Here is a 23,795-nt window from a genome sequence, read left to right as displayed (position 1 = left end):
CTCTGATCACACATGATAGTGTGTGTGTGTGTGTGTGTGTGTATATATATATATATATATATATATATATATATATATATATATATATATATATATACACACATATATACACACACATACAAATTTATTTATTTGTTTTCAAAGGAGCCTCCCAGCTCCTTTCCAAGTTTCCAACAATGCCTTGTTATTTTTTTTTATTTTTTTTTTTATATCTGGCTGTTCCCTGAGACAGCCTTCAAGCTAAAACTCTCTTGCAGCAATAGAAAAATCAAGCCAAAACATAATAAACTGTCTATTAATCCATGACATCACACTTCAGTTCTTATGTGAATGCGAGCCAAAACATTTCAGTAAATCCAATATGACTCGGTTGTTGAGATGCTCTTACATCAAAATGAGTCTGTTCAGTTAAATGATTTTATCTAATATGCCTTTATAACAATATAACCTTTAGAAATTCATTATTCTAGTGAATCCAGTGGGAAAAAAAAGACTGTCATAGATTAATTAATCACTGTTTTTTTTTTTTTTTGGCTTGAACATTCAAAAACACAAACATCTGCAGCACACTGCTTTCAGCTTTTAGAACATTTTTTGTTACATATAAAAAAAATAAAATTACCGACCAATCATCTGAGTTCCCTGCTGACTCATCATACACACACTGCATGGCACATTGTTTAAATGTAAACGCAGTTCAAGTCCACGACTTCCCAGGGCTTTAATCGGTGCGTATTAAACTATAAAAGAACCATTAAAAAGAGGCTGCATGCGTTTAGTACCGAACCGGTAATATGTGACTTACGCCAACACTGATCAGGTGATGGCACACGTCATTTTAAATGAAGGGCTTAGAATGGCACGCTGAATGTAAGCCTGTACGGCTTTTATTAAAATACTCACCACACACGTTCGCTGATTTCTAAGAGGCCAAAGCACTCGTACTAACCCGAGATGATTCAACGGCATTCCTGCTACGCATTTCTCGCGTATTTTTTATATATATATATATATATATATATATATATATATATATATATATATATATATTTATATATGTATTTTGAAACACAAATGTATATATTCAGTAAATTTACCTTATTTGTTTTGAGCCAGCAAGTTTGAATAGCGAGTGGCAAACGAACGCACTCCAATTCAAGTTCCAAAACCTGGAAATGCATGCATTTATTTTTTAATAAGGAACTATTATTTTTTTAAGCAAGACGTGTAAAGGCTTGCAGGCTGACCTAGTTCTCTCTTCGCATTGGCTGATGCTGATGTGTGAATCAACTAATGCTTTAACAGTGATTTTAAAAATGGCATCAGTGCAATGCTGGTTGAGTGACAAAGGTCTTCAGTGAATTATTGTACATTGACAGATTGGCACTTTAAGAGCTGTTCCAAGCACCATTCCAAGCACCAAAAAAAGAAAAAAGAAAAGGAAAAACCAAGTTTTAAAACAAACAGGTTCGCTCTTTGGCAAACCATTTTTACCATCGTCGAACTCAGTGAGTGTAGAACAAGGATAACGACTGACGTAATTGACTTGTATTAAAAGCTAAAAGACGAGAGCGTGTTAATACCAAGCAGGCAATTATATACTGGTTAGTCATGCACTGGCCGCCACAACTGAAAACAAATTGGCATCGAATTGACGGCAATAGAAAGTCTGAATCAAAGAAACTTTAGCTGAAAACACTCGTTTTCAGGGAGAAAATGAATTGAACCGCTTTAAAAAAACGCAATCGAGAACACTTGGTGCGATTTCATCCGTATTGGTTATTCGGATAGTGTATTCTGACATGTTCAGTGCATGAACACCTAAATGCATGCTAATAGGATGTGCACTGCTCCTCTTTAAAACACTATTACCAAAAAGTGGCCAACAGCTCAAATGCTTCATACAGATAAGTTCATGAAGCCTACATACGTGTGTGTGTGTGTATATATATATATATATATATATATATATATATATATATATATATATATATATATATAAAATCAGCTAACCATCAATACACATCAGTCCACAAAAAAAACAAAAAAAAAAAAAAAAACGTTTATATTAAAACCAGAAGCATGTTACTAAACATCACCTCTGAGGAAATGTGTCATTGTGCAGTGCCTGAACAAAGACATGTCATTATTTCAAATACAGTGATGCCTTTAAAAACAAGGCAGTGTTTACAACCTTAAGACCTTAAAGAAAAAAGGCATTTCAATGTAAATGACAGTTCTAAATTCTCTCACGTACCTCGGAGATGCTGCTGATTTATTTTCAAGCAAAACTCTAATCCAGCAGTGCTTACAACGAGTGACATACAGTACCTGTGCTTCTCTCAGGGACGAGTAGACTGGGAGGGCCTGGGAGGACGCACACAATTAACTGTGGTTGTTGGTCAGCGTCAGCAGCTTCGGTGCCCTTTAACTGATATCGAGGCATTTTGATTTTTGCAGAGGAAAGTCATGTTTATGGTTTGTTTAGCTGCCCAACCACAAAACTAGCCCTTATGTATCCCAGTGAAAAACGTTGTTACGACGGACAAGAAATCGGGCAGACAGATGGACAGTGGTAATGCTTCCAACAGAAAAAAAAAATTGTAACTACATTTTTTTTTTCATCTTAGTTTACAAGAGCTTTAAAGGCTCTTCAGTCGCAAGAAAACCCCACTGCAGTCCTGCCTGGAACTAAATGTCGAGGCTAGAACCAATTTCCGCAATCTTGTATCATGCAAAGTCAGGCGTTACCTCCTGCAACAAATCTTAATCAATCATAAAAATCATTATTCAGTTGTCCTCAGACACATGAGGCAAGTTGAAAGAAGGACAGATGGAGAGAGAGAGAGAGAGAGAGAGAGAGAGAGAGAGAGAGAGTCTCTCCCAAACAGAGAAAAGTAAAGAAGTAAAGAACAGGAAGTTGGGCTCGGATGGGTTTCCTTACACGATTCTTTTTGTCACAGTTGGCTGAGCAGCTCATATTGGCACTTAAACAGGAAGTGAACTTCGGGCTCACTACTGACGGTAAGAATTGCTTAACTACTCGCTCTACGTATAGGAAACCTCACACATTTCTGTAGTGGCACCTTAGGACTTTTTTTTTGTCTCAAGTTTTTCTTTTGGCTGGAACCTTAGGTGTCTAAGCAGGCTCTCTTTTGTTCCAGGAGGTCAATGTAAACAGACGAGTTGAGGAAACGGGGAAATGAGTCTCTGTGCATGAGCGTGTAGATCTGAAGCTGTGCCTCTTCATACATCGAGCTGCTGGGCTCGGCCAGGCTCTGGTTGATGCCCTCTCTCACCCGGGAATCCAAACTGACCTACAAAACACAATATATCGCTTATCGATATCACTTACATATTAAGGAACAAAGTGCAGTTTTTCGGGTTTTAACTCTGATACATTACAACATGCAGGGAGCTGGTGCCTCAGTGGTTACTGCATTGGACTTTGGATCAAAAGGTCACAAGTTAAAATCCCATCACCACCAAGCTGCCACTGCTGGGCCCTTGAGCAAGGCCCTTAACCCTCCCCTGCTCAGTTGTAAGTCGCTCTGGATAAGGGCGTCTGCCTAATACCATAAATGTAAATGCAGTTGTAAAATTGTATATGCTGTCAAGTCTGAACCCTATGTGACCGCACAATTACAATAACGATATTCTGTATTAATGCACTTGGTTTTATTCACTTTAATAATTTTCCATCAAGCCGATTCTTTTTTTCTGTAATTCTGCTTAGTAATCAAAGATTAGGGTAAAGTTGTTTACTATTTATTTTCTGAACTCTGGATTTGATTATATGGTTGTTGGCCATGGAGTGGCGTTAAAGCAAAGCGTTATTCATCCTCTTCTGCATTGCATGAGCTCACAGTTCCCCCTGAGTGGCTTTAGTCACTGTAATAAATAGAGAGACACAGTAATACTCTCATAGAGCATAACCAAAATTTGCCATCTTGGACACCGGGCAAATGGATTGCTTTGCAATTGCTAAGATTCAGACTTGGGATCTCTGGATAACAGAGTCGTTGACTGGACTGCAGAGATTGAGCAATGTTTTCCTTTTTTTTTTTCTGTTTGTCATTACTATTATAATTATTTGGAATGTTACATTTTACACTTCACTGTAGGCATGTCATTTACTTAATGTCATTTTAATGTCATTGTTTATTTTAATGTCAATTGTCGCTTTCAGACACGTGTCAATCTTGTTCTTGTCTTCGCAACTCAGCAGAAATGTGTGAAAAAAGAAAAGCTACACGGATCCGATAAATGTGATCACGGCAGGTGGGAACGCTGCTTGCTTTATATATTTACAGTTCTAGCTCTTCCGGCATCCCTGTTTGGACGCCAAATACAGACTACTGCCACCTGCTGGTAGTGCGGAACGTGCACGCACGGTTTGGTGAGTCGGATGCGCCTGCCTAATAATCGACCTAATTTGCCGATTCATCAAAAACATGCCGATCAATCGGTTGTCTTCTACTTAACACTCAACAACGTGTTCCGATTTTCAGTAGCTTTAAATATATGTGAGATAGAGGAAGGGGTCTTTAGTTAATATCCAGGGTTTTAGTTAATATCGGTCATACTAGATTTAGGTGTTGATTGGATAGGGGAAAAAGTGAATGTATTCCACCGTAACAATGCCTAGTTCCTAAACAATAAACAATAGTGTGTAAAGATTAGCAGGTCGGTCTATATAATAAGTACTAATTACTATTAACTTTTTAAGGTAGGGATCTGTCAAAGTATCACATACTGAATAATGAGAAATACATAAATCATAAAAACTGCTGTAGGTGTTGATGTACTGTATATAACACCCTGCACTTTTCTCTGCTCGTGTGTTCACTGAGCTATTTTTAAATCGTCTAGAGTTCATCCAGGCTACATCTTGGGAATGGTTTCTGGCAACCCTGAAATTGTTGTGGTCTAGACCTTAGCCGATCTGCTGAAATGGGAATTTGCACTACTATGTGTTTCAGTATAATTTATGCTTTAACCATGCTAAAAGGTAGTATTAGGATTAAGCAACAGGAGTAGCAATGAGAAATCACTGGTTAACATTTTTACAGTAAGAAAGCTGGAGTTGCTGCCAGAGCTGCATTTCAAGCAGCTAACTGCTTCTCATCTGAATTACGAATGGAAAAATTATATAATGATCACACATATTCACCAATTATAGGCTCTGTTTACACCTACACCTTTTGCAGCAAGTTAAAATGAATATGTGAGGAAATAAGACGATTAAAGCCATTAAAGCTTTCGTCCCAATGATCAGGTTTGCACTGTACAGCCTTTATAGACACACCATTTAAGGAAAACACAGACCAAAGTATCGAAATCCTACCTCTTTTGGTGACAGGATAGATACATAATCCTCGTAAATGATCCTTGCTTTCTCATCCACAAGCGTTGGGTTGGTTTCCTTCTTTAATTCCTCACAGGCTATCCAGAACATCAGGTTCTCCTCGCTGTACTCCGATCGGAGGAACTGGCGAAAAATGTCTCTGCCCTCTGAGGAGCGCATCATGAGCTCGAAGCTTCGCGCCCAGGCTACAATTTCATCCAGCGTGGGATGCCTTCAGCATGGGAATAAAGCAAAAAAAGGTTATAAGGATTTAATTTTAAGTTTTAAATATATTTTCATTGCTGTTAACTGTAACTATAAAAAAAGGTTTTAATGGCTTTGATGTTATATATTAAAAAGAATAATGCCTGTAAAAAATAAATATTTAAATTAAACTATGTATTTAATAATACTTATTTAATCCATTTATTTTGTTGGAAAAATAGATCCCCATGTCCCTGAACTTACATTTCTTCAGTCGCTTCAAAGCTGTCCATTTTAGTACATGTTTGACGCTCAGGATGTTCTCTACCTTCTTCGTTCCTAAACGGGTAGAATCCAAAGCATGAAAAAGTAAATGATAATATCCAAAAAGAAATCCAACCTATCACAGCCCAGTTCAAAAACAACACACATTATGTGTATGAAAGTAATTCAAAGTGTTTAAAATTCGAAAAACATTTTTTTTTTTTTACCTCTGACATTTCGGTATCACACGTGTGAGCTATTTTATGCACTAAATCGCACTTCCTGGCAATGCCCGCTCTGTACCATGCTCGCATAAATATTCTACAGACGTCGCTGGAGACAAACCTTCATATTCATGTGTTTCTTGTAGTGCTGGATTAACATTTTATGCTGCTTGTGGCGAATAAATATTAGTCATTTTATATTTATTAGTGATCGTTTTCTTTAATACAGTATTCTGTTATAGGGAACTAATCCACAAGAGTTAGAATTATTATTATAATCCCATCACAGCACTTCCTAAAGTATGTTGTTTTGCCCACCGATGCAATTTTTAGCTTATAGATGACAAGTTTGGCTTTTTTACTTTAACTTTAACTACTACTTAAATCTAATGCTGTAGAGAAGAAGACAGAAACCCCCCCCCCAAAAAACTAGCAGTTGGTTAAGTAGGAAAAAGCTAAAAATTGGGGATGGACAGTCCTGGAAAACTCACTGTCTGTTACAACAATCTGAAACTGGAGACTCCTTCCATATACAAACACTAATACAGTTTTCTTTGTTAAATATTTATCCAGCCATATGTGGTTCATCCCCAAACTGTTACCCAAAAGTTAAAGCTACACAACTGAATCGTATAGTATTTTTTTCTTCACTGTGCACAAAGCCAGCTCCAATAAGATATGGTTTACATGAGTTGAAGTGGAAGATTTTGAGTGGCCTCCTTTAGAGCTCTGACCTCAACACCTTTGGGATAAACTGGAACGCTGACTGCACCCCAGACCTCTTTACACTACATCAGTACCTGACTTGACTTTACTGACACCCTTGTGGCTAAATGAGCACAAATCTCCACAGGTACCCTTCGAAATCTAGTGGAACATTTTCACAAAACAGTGGAGGTTATTATAACTGCAAATTCAAAAAAGCACATATGAATCTTAGGGTCAGGTGTCCACAAACATTTGTATATGTAGCTGCCGAACATGTCCATGCATTGAAACCTGTGATTTGTCTGTGAAGGTGTCAGAGTGCTATTTTAGAAAATGCACCAAAACATTCATCATTAAGATAAAACCTTTAAAATGTACTTTACAAGAACATTATAATAATCTGTGCAATTTTTTTTTACAAATGCTAATGTATAATCTTTTTGTGTTGATTATTAATAAATCTGCATGCACAATTTGATGACTGAGCAATTCTTTGATTTAATGGCTGGCATTTGAAACCCTGAGAATTGCTGGTCAGACATGTGTGTGCCACATTTCCCTAAAAGTTGAGGGTAATTAAGCTTACTACACTATTTTTACAGGTCCAACGATATACAGAAATCCTACAGTATCAAACAACGTTACTCTTACATTTCCACTTATAGAGGTGAACAGACTATTTAGCTTCGCTAGGGTGAAGACAGAAGACAACGAAGTTGGTCCTTTCAGAGCACAGGTAAGTCATTGGCTACACAAAGATCCATTCAACTAACTACTGTGGCTTGAGTTCAAGGACTGAATCAATGCACTGAAGACACAGCAACGAGAACTCCGGATATGCTGCTAATGGCCGTAAGAGCAGCAGGGGTAGTGCTGAGGGTTTTTTTTTTTTCAGACAATTTTCCCAAGTGTCTTTAAAAGAATTTAACTAAAAACCCAGAAAAATTGATCACTAAAAAAAAAAAAAAAAGGTAAAAAAAAAAAAACCTCCCTCCAGGCGACTTTCTCTCACTCAAATTACAGATCTGATAATTCCCAAAGCCATTCAAGACTTTCTATTTTGGGTTCACAGACAAGAAAGGCTGCCTTTCCTTTCTCAAAGTCTCTATTGTGCAAGTATAATTGGGCTTGCTAGCCGAAGGGGTCCGCACATGCTGAGAGCACTCTAAATATATAAAGTGTTCCACACAGCTGTTTTGCATGTGATGTGGGGACAGAAATAGAGCCCTGCACAGCTGATAAATACAGAGCATAATAGAGAACGGTTGTGGAAACTCAACCTTAAAAACACAGGTTTGCCCCTGCGTTCTTAGTGTTTTCTTAGTTTCTTGTGATATTTGTGTTCAAGTATAAGAAGGAAGAAAGAAGGAGAAAAGAAAAAAAAATGGCACGAAAATGTTTCCACCATTGGAAAATAGAAAAGGAAACTAGAAAGAACACTATACTGTATAAAACAGGGAAAGAAAAATAAAAATTATATATAAAAAAAACAAATACAAGTAGTGCCCGGCTAATGATGGAGATGCGTTCCAATGATCGTAGGTCAAGGCACAGCCTAGCCTTCCCAGGGGTCTTAAAGAATAATGATCAATATGGGGTAGAATATTGTTAAATTATTAACAAATTACAGTAAATAATTTAGCAAAAATAAGCAATTTACAGTACTGTACTTCATAAACTATATAATGTATACACTATATGGACAAAAGTATTGGGACACTTGACTTTTCCAGCCGTATTTGATTCTTCCCCAAACTGTTACCACGAAGTTGGAGGCACACAATTGAATAATATGTCTGGATGCGGTAGCATTAAATGTTCTCTGCACTTGAACTAGGAGACCCGAGTGTGTTCCAGCATGCCAATTCCCCTGTGCTTAAAGCAAGCTCTGTTAGAATGAAAGATCTTAAGTGTCCTGTTATAGAGTTTTGACCTCAACCCTATTGAACACGTTTGGGATGAATTGACACCCAAGGCCTCCTCACCTGGCCTACATCAGTACCGGACTTTACTAACATAATTGTAGCTGAATGCTCACAAATCTCCACAACAACACTCGGAAATCTAGTGGAACACCTTCCCAGAAGAGTGGAGGTTTTTATAACAGCAAATAGGCACAAAATCCGGAATGGGATGTTGGAAAAACACATAGGAATCTTATAATGAAATGTTCACAAATTTTTGCCCATATAGTGTATGTACTGGCGTGTGGATAGGCTGAGGGCTGAGCACACACTGCTATGTTTGTCTACCACACGAAACACGTTGTTATCGTCATCATAAAATCGGAAGTCGAACCATCGTAACTCAGGGACCATCTGTGTATACTGTATGGACAAATGTACTGGGACACCTGTAGGGATGTAAAACAGATCTGAAATAAATGCTATGTGATAATCCTGATTGATACTAAGTGAATCAACTGCTTCTGTATCAAGAATCAATGATTAAAAAAAGTAAAAGAAAACAAGTTATCGATGCAACCCAGTTGGAAGATGTGATTCCCTGTACTAAAGTGATATTTAATCAAAATGATAATAATTCCTCAAACAGCTGTAAAAGCTCTAATATACAGTATATTGCACTTAACAGTTTTATTCAGCTTAATATACATATGTTTTTTTGTCCTATAACAGGACGTGACCTACCAGAGGCATTTGCAGCAGCCACACCAGCACAGACAGCAGGTGTTCGGTCTTGGGTGCCCGGGGGCCTGAGGGGGTCCTTCAATGTGGGCCTGCTGCTGTTTCCTCATCTCAACTCCACTCACACTCTGCGGCTAAACAAACGTTAGGACAGGGATCGGTTAAACTCATTTCAGACTCATGTATAGATATTTCTCAATAATGTGTGATTTAACATTACAAATGTATGACATTCAAGTTTTACTTAGACAGTACCTTAGATCACGTTTTTTACTTCTTATTATAATGTAGAACGGATCTAGTGATGTCATAGTCATGGACAAGTTAATGTGTGCTACAGGATATGGTTTATGCTTTCATTTTTTTTATTCAAATGATGTCCATACAAGTGCATTGGGCCTTTGTGAATAAAGCTAACAAAGAGGTTTTAAACGGTGAAAGATAATCTAAGAAACCAAGGGTCTTCATGTAAACGCACAAAATCAAGGGGTTTAGTCCGTATTGCACAGGGTTCCTATTCAACGCAACGCACGATTCAGCTTCAGGACGCTGCTTTAATCTGATTTCTTTTTCATTACGCAAGAAGTAATGCATGACACAATTGAAAGAAACCGATCTTGGAAACTGCTGAAATCCTATTGGCCACGATATTGGACGGAAAATGCAAATCTCAATGTGTTTTGAATAAAGCAACAAGCATTATTTGCTCAATAGTTATGACCTTTCATATATTATTAAACAGGAAAGAAACTGTCTAAGAGCTACAGTCAGGACAGACAGATGCTGCACAAGCATGTCTTAACAGTGGTGCTTTACTAGCAACTAAAAACCCATTAGCCATTAAAGCACAAACTTGTGGCTAAAGTGCTTGTGGCTTTCCTCGTCGTAGAACTTCACAGTTATACGCAATTGGAAGCCATCTACAATTTGAAGAGAATTTTTATGACCTTCCTGACATACTTTCTTTAATTATATGAGTAATCTTATTTGACACACTCCTAATGATTGATTATTCATTCACTCTGTTTACTAGTGAGAACTAAAGTCGTCCAAAAATTAATCATTGATCATTAATCGTTGATCATTTAATGGGAAAGTGATTCCATGCCAGTGATGAGATTTGAACTCGAGTTTTCGTTTCGTTCGCCAGCCTTCAGAGCTCTCACTCCTGTACTTTTCTTTGAATGGTTAATAACCAGTTCTTGAAAGCTTTAAAAAAAATAAATTGTTTTCATTTTAAAATACCCTTCAAAAACACAATTCTAGCAAGCTTCAAAGCAAATTCATATCAGACACACAGCATCAAGCGTAGTAAGAACAAAGCAGACACAGCATCATCAGCTTTTTCAGTATGGCATGAATGTGGTTAAAGGTTTTACCGTTATTTTTCAACACATTTATGTATAAAGAAAATAGCAAAAAATAAAAATAAAAAAAAGCACCACAAAGTTCAGAGAGGGCGAGAACAGCTGAGAATGTGCCTGCTGTACACAAAGACATTCAGAAACAAATACATGTTAATCATTTCTGCAATAGCGTGTCCTCAATAATACGAATAGAGTGCAGCAGTCGCGGCATAGCCGTGGATAACCAACCAAGCCTCTTGCGCCAAGAGATACGCAGCATAACATATAAAGACACTAAGGTCTTACCCTTAAATCCATAATGTTGTCTTCAAGCCTTTTAATACACTGCATTTCTCACAGTGATCCGAATGCGGCGGGTGGAAAGGTCAGTTTGAGAAGCGTTTTGTGCAGCATATTGTGACTTTTTGTTCACGTCAATAAGGTAGAGATGCAAAGCATGGCCGGCACCAGTTAGGCAGTGGAAAACATGCATATTGATGCAAAACATGGTGAGGAACTCCTTTGTTTATGCCTGTTGTAACCATGAAGTGCTTTGGGGAATATGCAAAAGAGTATGCACCGAGTGGGTTAGAGAAAACAACAATAAACTAGGAGTGGTTATGAGAACATCTGTGGTGCGTTGCTAACCTGCACTTTCAGAGTGACATTTTTTCGCTCCCCTCATCCACGTGGTGTAAATGTTCAACCCTTATTTATGAAAATTCACCAATGAACAAAGAGCCTCTGTGCACTTTTCAACATTTTGGGTGTGGCTAATTGAATTAGCACCATGTGTGTTGGATTAGCATACGTCTCCATGATTTGGGAACAATCCCAAAACCAAATGGGTCATTTATTTATTTATTTATTTTGAAAAGCAGAGTGCATGGATTGCGCAACTCTATGAGTATCGATATCCCTCAGTTCCAAAGTGAGACATCCAGACATTGATGTGCATTGCAGGGCAACTGCAGTCATTCCCGGCATCCAGTAACAGGAACTGTATTTTATGGTCTATTTATAATGTGAAGAACCTAATTTGTTTGCACAGTGCCAAAGACCTAAACAAGCTATAAAGTAAACAAGGGCATCAAACAGTCCTGTTGTGTCAGGTTCATGGTCTTGTAAATCAGTGGGCTCCTGGTAGAACATCGTCGAGCCATTAATTTCTAATTAACAAATTATGCATAGACAAAAAAAGCTGTCGATCAAACGTCTATACAGGCAAACATAGGAGGGCAAAGGCTTTATGAAAAAACAGACCTGTACTCCATTGGCATCAGTCTATTCATAGATTTACGATTCAATTGCGGCAAGTGCTTTACAATAATCCAGTCTCATACACTCATTTGCAAATAGGCACTTTTGAGAAGCCTATTCACAGAGAACATGCAAAACTCTACACAGACTATGACCAGAGATCAGGATCAGACCTGGAGCAATGAGGCACATGCACTACCTGCTACGCCACCTTGACGTCAATTCAGTCAAATTACAACACAAAATACCAGATTCACTACTCCTGTATAAGGTATCTCAGTAAGCTCTTGTACCACCAGCCACCAAGCTTAAAATGAGCCTTAACACACATTCTACAAATGTATGTACCAGTAAGTGTTTGCAATGGATGATCCCCATTCTGCCAAAGATCTGGTGTTTAGCTGGGTTGAGATCTGCCTTTCAACCTCCTGAAACCATTCAGGGATCCTTGTGGATAGATGCTTAGGACATAGGTTCGCAAGATAGTATGCTGTCTAATAGTATATATTAAAGCTTCCATTAAAATCTGTCCAGAGATAGTATAATTATTAGTGGTAATAGTGGTAGTTGCAGCAGTAGCAGCATTACACCTGTACATGCCTGAAAGAAGTTTGAAGCACATAATAGAACCATTCATTCTTAGGTTAAAACATGCAGCATGCTGACTCGGCATAGTCTAAATAAATACTTCTAGCTTCTTTTGAATGTCCCCTCACAAACCCTCTAGTGCCACCAACAGGCCAAGTATGGACAAACACATCTCCATATACTGTAACTACAATGCAATCAACAATTAAACTACCTACATGTTAAATCACTCTGCTTTGATCAAAGTCAACCCTCGTGAACACACAACCATAACTTTTAGTACTAATGGCAATGATCAGTAACAGGAAAGACAAACTGGAAATGTAATTTTTTAATTTGTGATCAAAAGGAATTTTATTATTTAATCCCTATAATGTCTTAACAATGGCAGCGATACGATACCAAACAGAACACAAGGCCATGAACCTAGCAATGTGGACTTCTTTGTTCACTGAAGGGTTGCTATTGGAAACACACTGAGGTCATATCTTGGCTAAACGTTTGTGTACTGACACAATATTTGGTGTATTTGTTTGTCACATGTTAGGACTGCACACGAAATGTTCATGTTCTTTGCTGATTGCTGCTTCAGCTATATTTGAGTTGTTTCCTGGAAGTTTGATAAACATCTTTGTAAAGACATAGTCATACAGCTTTGTGTGTGTGTGTGTTTTTGTACCTTTATTCTGTTTTGCCTAATAGTCCCCATGGAAGTGTTCTGTGTTCTGGTGTACTTTACTGTACACACTTTCCAGAGCAGCAAGTGATGGCGAGCACAAAGCATGGCGTTGGATGACTGCACAGTGTTAGCGCCCCCGAGACTGATATTACAACACAGACCCCATGTGAAGTACAACCCATCCATCTCACAGTCATTTATTAAAAATAAACTGCATCGTGTTTTCGTTCTTTTTTTGGTTTCATTGTGAAAGAAAGGTGTTCTTGTCATGCCATGTTAAATTTTTTTTTATAAATAATAAATAAAAAGAGTAATTACATATACACTATAGAGAAAAGTATTGGGACATCTGACAATTCCTGCCAAATGTGGCTCTTTCCCAAACTGTTACCACACAAGATGGAAACAAACATTATAGGATGTCTTTGGATTTTATTTTCCCTTCACTTGAACTAGGAGACCCAAACCTGTTCCAGCATGACAATATCCCTGTCCTCAAAATGAGCTCCACACCTGCTATAGAGTTCTGACCTCGACTCTACTGAACACCTTTGGGATGAATTGGAACACTGACTGCACCCCAGACCTCCTCACAATATATCAGTACTAACACTTTTTTGGCTCCAATCGCCACAGAGGAGTAGAGGTTATTATAGCAGAAAACGAGGAATAAATGTGAAAAGGGATGTTAAAAATACATATACAAAATAAACAGACAGATGTCCACAAACTTTTGTCCATAAAGTGTATCTTTCCCCACACAACAGTGACGTAACCTTTGAATCCAAATCACCCACTTAAGTCACAGAGGCCCCAAAAAAGGGTTGATGTCTCTGTATGCTGGCCTTTTCCTAACTAAATTATTCATTCATCAATCTTCAGTAACTGCTTTATCCTGGTCAGGTTTGCTTTGGATACAGAGTCTGTCACAGGAACACTGGCGACACAGCAGAAATACACTCTAGATCACAAAGAAAAAAAATCCCAGACATATATGCTGTACACCTTCACAGCAGCCAATGCAACTAATGGCACATGTTTAAAAAAAAAGGAAGAAACTCATATGCATATGAGAATACCCACAGGAAACTTATGCAATACTCTTCTAGACTCTTAAACCCAGTTATGATTCACAATTATTTTAGTGAATTGCAATATTACTTGCGAAAGTGTGATTTTACACTTACTTAGAATTTTGAGCTGATGCTGATAGTCTTCGTCCTAGTTAGTCCAATTCCATCTTTACCAATATGCTGTGATCCCAAAGACACTTGCATACTTTACGTGTATATAAAGGACAATATTTATGTACTGAATGCAGACATTAATGTAGTTGACTTTCCACACAGTAAGTGCTAGTGCTTTACACAATCGATTAAATAACAACAGAATTACACACTGTCTACCACATGACTGTTAATGAAAGCAGACAGTAATAGAATGCATTACATGTACATTATGTCACATTTCTTCAAAATATGTGGATGGGGTTAACAGGAAACTTGAATCATTTATAAATGCATACTGAGCTGCCAAATGTTGAGCTGAAGTATCGTTACCGTAAGAGCAGCATTGTAAAAACTACGCAATGTATTATACTAATGCAATGCAAAGCGCTGAGAACAAACCACAATTAACAAACCACACCTAAATACTGCTAAAAACAGTCTGATTTCAATCGCAACATATTAAAAATAACCGCACATACCCTTGTTAAAACTGTGGGGGGGCTTTTGCGATGAGAGGAAATAAAATAATTGATGACAGATCTGTTTGTCACCATTAACTGAGTAAAAAAAAAGGAAGCAAAAAAAACAAAAACAAAAAAAAGGGCAAAAACTTACAATAACCTGATTGCACAACTGTGTACAGCCTTTTATAGTGGTCATGTGACTACGTTTAAAGTAAACCAATCAGTTAAAAAAAATTCATGAGGCATTTTCTGTTCCATATCCTCACAATATTTTAGCTACATATTCATTATAAAAGTTCACTAGATTGAGTTCCCTACCTGTTTATACTCTTATTAAAATATAAATATTTGTCTTTTCAAAACTTTTATCACATGTATCAGAGTTTATTGTATTTATGCGTTTTGCACCATTTATCCGGATCACTGCATTATTACACAATTGCTTGTTCATCCACCATTTTTGTTGAGCTGAGAGGCTTCAGGAAATGCATTGAAGCCTTTTTATTTCTTTTTAAGAGAGCAAACACTGTAGTTCACCAGACGGATTACCTGATCAGTCTAGTCAGCTCTTTTTAGTTGTATTGTTAACCAGGATCGAATCAATCAAAAAGCTTACAAAGCGTGATTGACCATCTAATTTTTACATTGAGCGATTGTACTAGGAAGAGAACAATAAAACTGCTAAATTATGATGATAACAAAGTAACAACAACAATAACAAAGTTATTGCTATAAGTTTTTTCCTTACCTAAAACATTTCTGTTCATTTTTCACTTTGTTGGTTGTTTTATGATATTAAAGGTAAAAACTTTACTTTGATATCCACGACACAGATTTAAAGATCTGTAAAGCTGAATCCGTTAAAAGGTTAACGTCTTTTTTTTTTACTGAACTCACGTTAAATTTACACTGACAAATTTAACAGCTGACAGAAAACATGAGAACGAGGAGCAGCATGAAGAAGATCACATCGCAAACAAAACTTTTAAAATTAGTCAATAAATAATTATATATATATATATATATATATATATATATATATATATATATATATATATATATATATATAAATAAAAATATGAAATCTTTGTGTTTGTTTGATGAAACCTTACAAAGTTATAAAAGAAAAAACAAAAATTACAAAAAATACAGTAAATAATGCAGGAGGTTATGAAGTTTCGTTTTCTGTTACATAAACCAGAAACCAGATTTGTGTAAAAAAAATCAACATCTTATAAGCTAGATTAAGCAAATCATCACAAGTTTGAGAATTATAGCCTTTCTAATTTCCTATGTTACTTAAAATAAAATAAGAGGTCACTACTGTACACAAAGTAACAAAAATGAATTGGGTCCTACTGTTTATTTGACACATGATGTGATTAATCAAACCACAGTGCTGCATTATTGGTTGAAAATACCCAACCAAGGCAACGGCGACGAAAGCCGGAAAAATTATCCCACAAATGACACAGATGCAATCAGACATTGAAAACATCTTTCTCTATTATATTAGCTGCTAATTTCACCGGACTAAATTGCATTTCAGCTTTCTCAGCCTTCACGGCAGGATGAATGTGGTGTCACGTGGATTATGTATAATAATGATTAAACACCAGCCGATTAATTGATACTCTGTATTTAAGTGGAAGCAAATTATCACATAGATTATCACATAAAAACAACAAAACTCATATTTTGAAATGTAGCACAATAATATTTAAGGGTTTGAACTTGAACATGAAATGAAACATGTATGAACATTTAACATCCAATTACTATACTGACTTTCTCCCGTGAGGCCATAATTAAAAATGAGGAATTTGATAGGGAATTTATTTTAAAATAAAGCAAATGATACTTAACATGTGCTCATTTTAATGAATCTTTCTCCATCTCCTCATCTACATGATACTTAATCTGAGACATTTGTCATCATTCATGTCAGACAGCTAAGATTTAACTTTCCTCAATAAACTGTGGGAATACTGCGCATATTTTACTACTACATTGTAAGACATACCCAACCCTCTAACTTCAATAACAAAGCTGGAACATTAACCGTTTAATTAATTTTTTTCATCCAACAGAAGACACTTTCATTTATCATGCTTGCACATCTCATCAGTTCAATTGCCCAATGTCCAATGGATATTGTCTCAAAGCAGAGAATCATCCATGTGCTGCTATGAAAAGTTTGTGCAACTCGCAAAAAAAACGAACTGGTTTATGATTTTCCTTATATGAGTGAACACTATATTTTAGGTTATGGTATTTAGCCGCATTCAAATCAGTCAATCCGTGTCTCTTTTCCCACCGTCCGCATTAAAAATTGTTGAAACAGTTGTTGAAATGATGAAACAGCTTTGCACACAGTGCAGTGCGGCGCAGTTACGACGCTGCTCTCAGTGGCCTTAATGACATTTTACACACAGAGGAATGCGCACTCTTGCACCACTACCATACAAATCTATAATCGCCATCTTGAATTATTTTGACTACTTGCTGCAGCCTGTAACTTTATATATTGTGGTTTTGTAATGTAATATTTAGCACTGCTTGTTAGGGGATGATTATAGACAAAACATGCCATGATCATAATATGTGGAACTTCATTTGTTCACCAAACAAAACACAATACGTTCAGTGAGATCAGCACTGCACTGACTAATGTTACAAAATATTATACAATACAATAATATATATTGGGGGTGTAACGGCTCACAAAATTCACGGTTCGGTACGTACTTCAGTTATTGAGTCACGGTTCGGTTAGATTTTGATACAGATGGGGGGAATAAATGCAAAACATAAAATCGCTTGTCGTTTTTTTTTTTTTATTAACGCAGTTTATTATTAATAAAATTTGTGATCATTAACATTTGAACGGTTTATATTTTTCAAACAATAAAAAAAAAAAAATTACTGCTTGGTTTAAATAATATATAAAGTAATATTTTATACAAAATAAATAGAATGAATCAAATTAAAGCAATACACCATTTTATTATATTGATTAAACTGAGTAATTAATTTAAATTAATAAAAAAAAAAATGTTTATTAATAGTTTACATTTGCCAGACCCTATTCAGGTAATACATACGAGTCTTCAATCCTTCCATACAGGTAGTCGTCGACTTACGACAACGATTGGGACCGACAGACTGGTCCTAAGTAGAGTAGGCTATATGTACAGTACTGTAAAATGATGCCGGAAGCTGGTACGCACTGTCGTACGCCGCGGCTAGCGATTGTGGTCGTAAAGTCGAATGGTCGTAAGTTGCATAGGTCGTAAGTCGACAACTACCTGTACTTCATTCACTCCCTCGATATGTGGAATTGTCAGGATTTTCTCCTTTAAAAAAAAACTTCTTGAAGCTGGATATAAAATGCTAAAGAATCAATAGCGCTAGCGTTAGCTGCTAGCCACTCCCTCGTTAGTGGCTAACGCTAGCGCTATGGATTCTTTATAATTTTCATGCATGCGTAAAACAAATCTTATTTCCGGTACAAAGTGAGCAACTACAGTGACCCTGCGCTAACTCTACTTTATTGTTTTTAATCCCCTGGCATTGTTGTGCATGTTTTCAAGTTTAAATTCAAACTGAATCTGATGGAATTTGTTCCGCACGTAAAAAGAATTGCATTCGTTACACACGTGTATCAAATAGAAAGCCCTGATTCTGAAAATTTCGGTACGAATACTTGTACTGTTACACCCTACTGTATAGTACAACCAGAGATTTTTATCCAACAACTCAGTCTAAAATACATTCTATGACTAGGTTATCATTTGTGCCACATCTTTTACTTGCAAATGTTTGTTAGTGAATATAGAATAGCTGTTTTTATATTCATTGTGAATTATAATAGACACTGTGTAACAAACACCCTACTAGAACTGCAACATCTGCTCAAAGCATTATTATTTAAACTTCATTATTCATTCTTTGGACTAAGTTAATTATTTTGAAAACTCGTTTGTTGTCCTGAACGACCTCTAAACGACGTGAAAACATTACAATATGCCCAATGATGTAATGTTAATCCTGATTTTCAAGCCGTATCCCCCTTTTTTGGTAATATATATACGTTTCCTTGCTGTCCAATCAGAAAACATTGTATTATGCTAACCTGGCCAAAAAATGTCTTTACCTTGAAACCTCCATGGGTTTAAAATGTACTCGAGATCAAACGAGCAACTGGTCAACATCATCTACGCTTTTCTGTTTTATAACCCATGTGGTGAAGGATGTGAAGTGTTGGTCAGTGAGTAGCTTATTTGAGTCAGTTAGAATGTAATTAGATAGAACGCTTTTTTTTTTTTTTTTGACTTAGTGGCACTAATAAAACCTACACTCATTTCATTTTCTTTCTATCAACATCCATATATTATAACCAATCTCGTTTCTTCAAGGTGCCACCCTGTTTTAGGTTTACCTCGAAATTGAGGTAAACATTTAATTTGTTGACTCATTCCTTATGGTCAACTCCAAACCTCAGGAGTCAATTCTACATACTGAAAATGTTTTGGCTTATGCACATACACGGCATTTATGTATCTATTGGTTAGCAAAAAAGAAATGGATTTGGGGCTTATTTTTAAATATGTCAACCCTGAGATAAAAACAAAACAAAACATGAAGATATAATACAATCAATTAAAAATAGACAGTGTGTGTGCATCATTTGGCCAACAACTGATCTTTTATGTTCATGCTGTGTAGGATTATAATCAAAATACAAATTTAAATTTGATAAATATCAGTGATTTAATGCAGTTGGTGGCCTGTTATTTAATTAAGTCTATTAAAAAAGCTAAATCAATTACAAAAATATTGCATCCCTAGACACAGTATCTACAATGTAGTATTGTGTCCTGTGCTCAGGTTCTACAACCTCAGTTCATTTGAAATAAAATAAATAAATATCTAAATAAATAAATTATATATTATATTATACATTTTTATAATATATAATATATTTTAATACTGTAATTTCCAGACTATAAAGCGCACTGAATTTGACAAAGATTTTTATTTTGAACATAAATGAGCCGCACCTGTCTATAAGCCGCTGAAACTAATGAACTTTACACAGGCTTTAACAAAAGACACTAAATGCAATATGTTGCGCTTCTATTAGGAGCATCGCGGTAATTTGGGAAAAGCCTGCCACTGCATTCCTCCGGTATTACTGCGTGTGTGGAGACCGAGGAATATGTCCTTATTATTTTCTGGTGCTCATTTCTAAGTTTCTTTGACTAACCCAAAACACTGTTGCCAAGAAAAAAAAAAAGCATGAGTTTTGGAAACCTGTCTGTGCTTATATGATTTCTGTTGCAACTGAAGTTTTAGCAAGCTCTCCCATGACCCAGACTCAACGCGCTACAACGGCTTGTATCTAAACAGTAGCTGACCAAGTAAGTCATTGTTCACTGTCTTCCTCCTTCCTTTCACAACTACAGTGGTACGTTGACCTACGAGTGCATTAATGTACGAGTTTTCCGAGGTACGAGCGGTCACTCTGTAGATTTTTTTGCTTTGTTACGCGAGCAAAAAATTGAGGTATGAGCTCGAGACGCCGCTGCTAGATGGCAAAGCAAAGCCAGAAAGCGAAGATTGTGACGAAAATTAAGATAAGCAAAGAAGAAAAAGTTAAAATTTTAAAGTTTAGGGATACGTAGTGTACAGGAGTGATAGTTTAAAAAAACGAGTTTTCCCTCCACCTCCGCTTATCGCCTCTACCCCCCCTTCACACTCACACACACACACACACACACACACACACACACACACACACACACACACACACCACCAGCGTTTTCGTTAGCTCAAGTCGTCTCATCTCCAAGGAAAATATACTGAATAAACCCTTATTATATCTTCACATACTCTTTCTATTATGTTTTTATACAAGATTTGTTATTTAGAAATGTATTTTCCAATTTAATAACATGAAACATAAAAACGGGGGGTCATTTTGAGGGTTGGAACGGATTAATGCCATTTTGAGTATTTTCAATATGGAAAACTGATTTGATGTGCGAGCAAATTGAGATACGAGCTCGTCCACGGTCAAGGTACCACAGTATTTCTCTGGGAAGTTTATCTTTTGTCATCATCGTGTGCCACTGGTGGAAGTTTTTCTCCCGATGCCGTGCAGCTCAGTGCGTTTTTTCGTTTCCTTTATATATACTATATATATATATATATATATATATATATATATATATATATATATATATATATATATATATATATATATATATTTTTTTTTATACAGGACTTCATTCCATTACCTCACAAAGGAGAAGTGTCATAATGTGCAAAACCTACCATGCAAATTAGCAGCTCTCCCTCCACAGATCAGGCAGAAATCTCATGGTGATTAAATTGAACGCTGAGTTAGGAACGATGGCGGGATAGAAACGTGCTGATGACCTCTCGTTTCTTCTCTTATCATCACTGGTGGAGGCTGCTTGAAGAGAAGGTGTGTGGTAGGAAGAGGTAGGTTTGCTACACCTGGTATTCCTTTTCTTCATTCAAGGTTGAGGTACAACCAGGATAAAACATCTAAAAATAATAAAAACTGTTACTTTCGTGGGCCAAAAAATGAAACATTCATGGTAATTAATACGTTATGCCAGAGAAGCAGATCCATCAGTGGTACATAACCAGCTAGCGGTTCCCAAATGTACTGCAACACAATGATCCTTGTTACACGTTAAAGCAGACATCCCATCGAATATTTTCTCAGGATTTTTTTAACAGCACTTTCTGATGTGTTTTATTCCCCTGTTACCACGCACAGTTTCCAACTATCGCAATTTTCGAAAGAATTAATAAATAAGTCAACTATTTATAGTTCAATTGACCACATATAACTACAGATATAAACAACGGTTACCTTATCAGCCTCTTTTTTCTGCCTCTTAAAGAAAAAAAAGCCACACAACTGACTTACAGAGAAACCAGAATGCTGAGCGCTACCAAAATATTCTCTCAACAAAACCACTCACACTGGAGACTCCTTCCACAACAAATCAATTATTATATCCTTTTTCAACCAGACTCTATATTTAGATGATTTGGATGTCCATCCTTCAAGCGTCACGTGAAAGTGTGCTTACTCAATAGAAATGAGAACGTGCTTTAATTGAGCGCATTCATTAAAAAAACAAACAAACAAACAAAAAAACGTGACATTTACGTCAGAGCTGCAAGAAAAAAAATCAACGCTGGACTCAATCAAGAACCAGGAATCAAGATCTTCACAGTGCCGTGGCATCGAATATTCTTTATCGGCTGGGATCGTGCTGGTTCTCTCACCTGCAAACTACAAGAAAAGTAAAAAAGAAAAGTGTACAAGAAGTGCAATCATTCGTTTACATTTACAGCAACTGGCAAACAACTTTATACAGATCGACTTATGATTATCTCCAAAACTGAGCGGTTAAGGGCCTTGCTCAAGGGCCCAACAATAGCATCTTAGTGGTGGTGGGATTTAAACTCACGACCTTCTGATTCGACATCTTCACCACTGAGCCTCTTTTATGCAAAGAAATCTAATCCAGCTGAGGCCCTGGGCAGTTCACAGCATTACTAAAGTAAAACCAGTGGTTGGTCCTCAGTGCTTCTGTAGGTAAGAAGGACTATTTATTTGGTGTGCATCATCTGTCAGGTCTTAAACAAACCGCTGATGGAAAGCAGATGGACCATCAAAAGGGAAAGGGGGACACTCAGGAAGAGGGTGGATGGCTACTGTATTGGAAGCGTGGGAAAGCGATCTTTCTTTTCACTATGTAGGGAGAAAGTCAGCGAGAAATGATGGCCAGGAATCAGTCCAACCCTGCAGGACTGCTGTATGTATGTGTGTGTGTGTGTGTGTGTGTGTATGTATGTATGTATGTAATGTTAATAAGCTCCGTACTGCCCTAAGCGTTGCTCTTCTCACTTTGCAGCTGTGATTAGATCCGATTTGTGCAGCAATCAGTGCGGGGGGGTGGTGAAGGGGGGGAGAAAACACGTCTTTTTTTCAGCTCATTAATAAATAAGCGTCACGATCTGACACGGCACGAGCGCGTTTCCTCCAGCACGGCTACTGAGCTAACGCTAACCGAGTCCCTGCTCCTACCCGACGCGCAGGGCGACAGCTAGCGAGCGGCACCATGCTAGCTGGACGCGTCGAAGCCGGCGAAAGAACAATTGCCTTACCGTCCTTTTCCGCCGAGGTTTCTCCTTCACCGCGGGCTGACTGTATTACACTTGGTTTTCACCGGGTTTTATCTCCATCAGCGCTCTTCACCCTGTGCTGCCGCCGCCTCTGCTGCTGCTGCCGCTGCTGCTTTTTTTTTTTTTCTCCTGCCATCCGCCCAACTTCAGCACCGAGCCAGTGTGAATCGCACTGCGCATGCGCCGCGTGGCTCCAGCTGTCAACCAAAGCTGCAGGCTGTACGTCCCAAAGCGCACACTTCCCTACTAAACAGTACGGTAACCATAGTAACCCAATGATCGTACTACCTACACTGTTTAGTACGCTAGTATGCGGTATGGGCTTCCAGTCACGACCACGGCCATGCAAAGTTCTTCTAGCAGATCTCAATTACTATGGGCGCTGAAATGACTGCAGAAGACACGCTCAGACTTTACACTCGAAATAAACACACCTTTGTGCAAGTTCTCAATAAGAGATCTTTAACTATTATTATTATTATTATTATTATTATTATTATTATTATTATTATTGAATTAATAAAATGATCTGCAATGCAAATGACAATGCATTGGATCTATAGTAATATCTATAGCAATTATAAATATTAAGAATAATAAAT

At 37.2% G+C, this 23,795-nt stretch overlaps 1 protein-coding gene across 3 annotated transcripts; it reads right to left on the bottom strand.

The window, feature by feature from the left end:
• Window positions 1-2,240: 2,240 nt before the first annotated feature.
• Window positions 2,241-23,595, bottom strand: rgs17 (regulator of G protein signaling 17). Of its 3 annotated transcripts, XM_046862715.1 has the most exons (7): window positions 23,176-23,592; window positions 22,172-22,297; window positions 21,298-21,534; window positions 9,396-9,526; window positions 5,816-5,890; window positions 5,348-5,579; window positions 2,241-3,317 (listed from the first exon to the last, which is right to left on the bottom strand). In XM_046862715.1, the coding sequence occupies exons 3-7, from the start codon at window positions 21,298-21,300 to the stop codon at window positions 3,132-3,134; spliced, it is 627 nt and encodes a 208-aa protein (XP_046718671.1). In that variant the 5' UTR covers window positions 21,301-21,534; window positions 22,172-22,297; window positions 23,176-23,592; the 3' UTR covers window positions 2,241-3,131. The 3 variants fall into 3 exon arrangements, with proteins under 3 accessions (XP_046718671.1, XP_046718663.1, XP_046718681.1); XM_046862707.1 differs by lacking the exon at window positions 22,172-22,297; XM_046862725.1 differs by lacking the exons at window positions 21,298-21,534; window positions 22,172-22,297 and having other exon boundaries at window positions 23,176-23,595.
• Between the last annotated feature and the right edge of the window lie 200 nt (window positions 23,596-23,795).

This window comes from Silurus meridionalis, chromosome 2 (genome assembly GCF_014805685.1).
Source record: "Silurus meridionalis isolate SWU-2019-XX chromosome 2, ASM1480568v1, whole genome shotgun sequence".
Taxonomy (NCBI): Eukaryota; Metazoa; Chordata; class Actinopteri; order Siluriformes; family Siluridae; genus Silurus; species Silurus meridionalis.
This window is presented reverse-complemented; position numbering and strand designations above follow the sequence as displayed.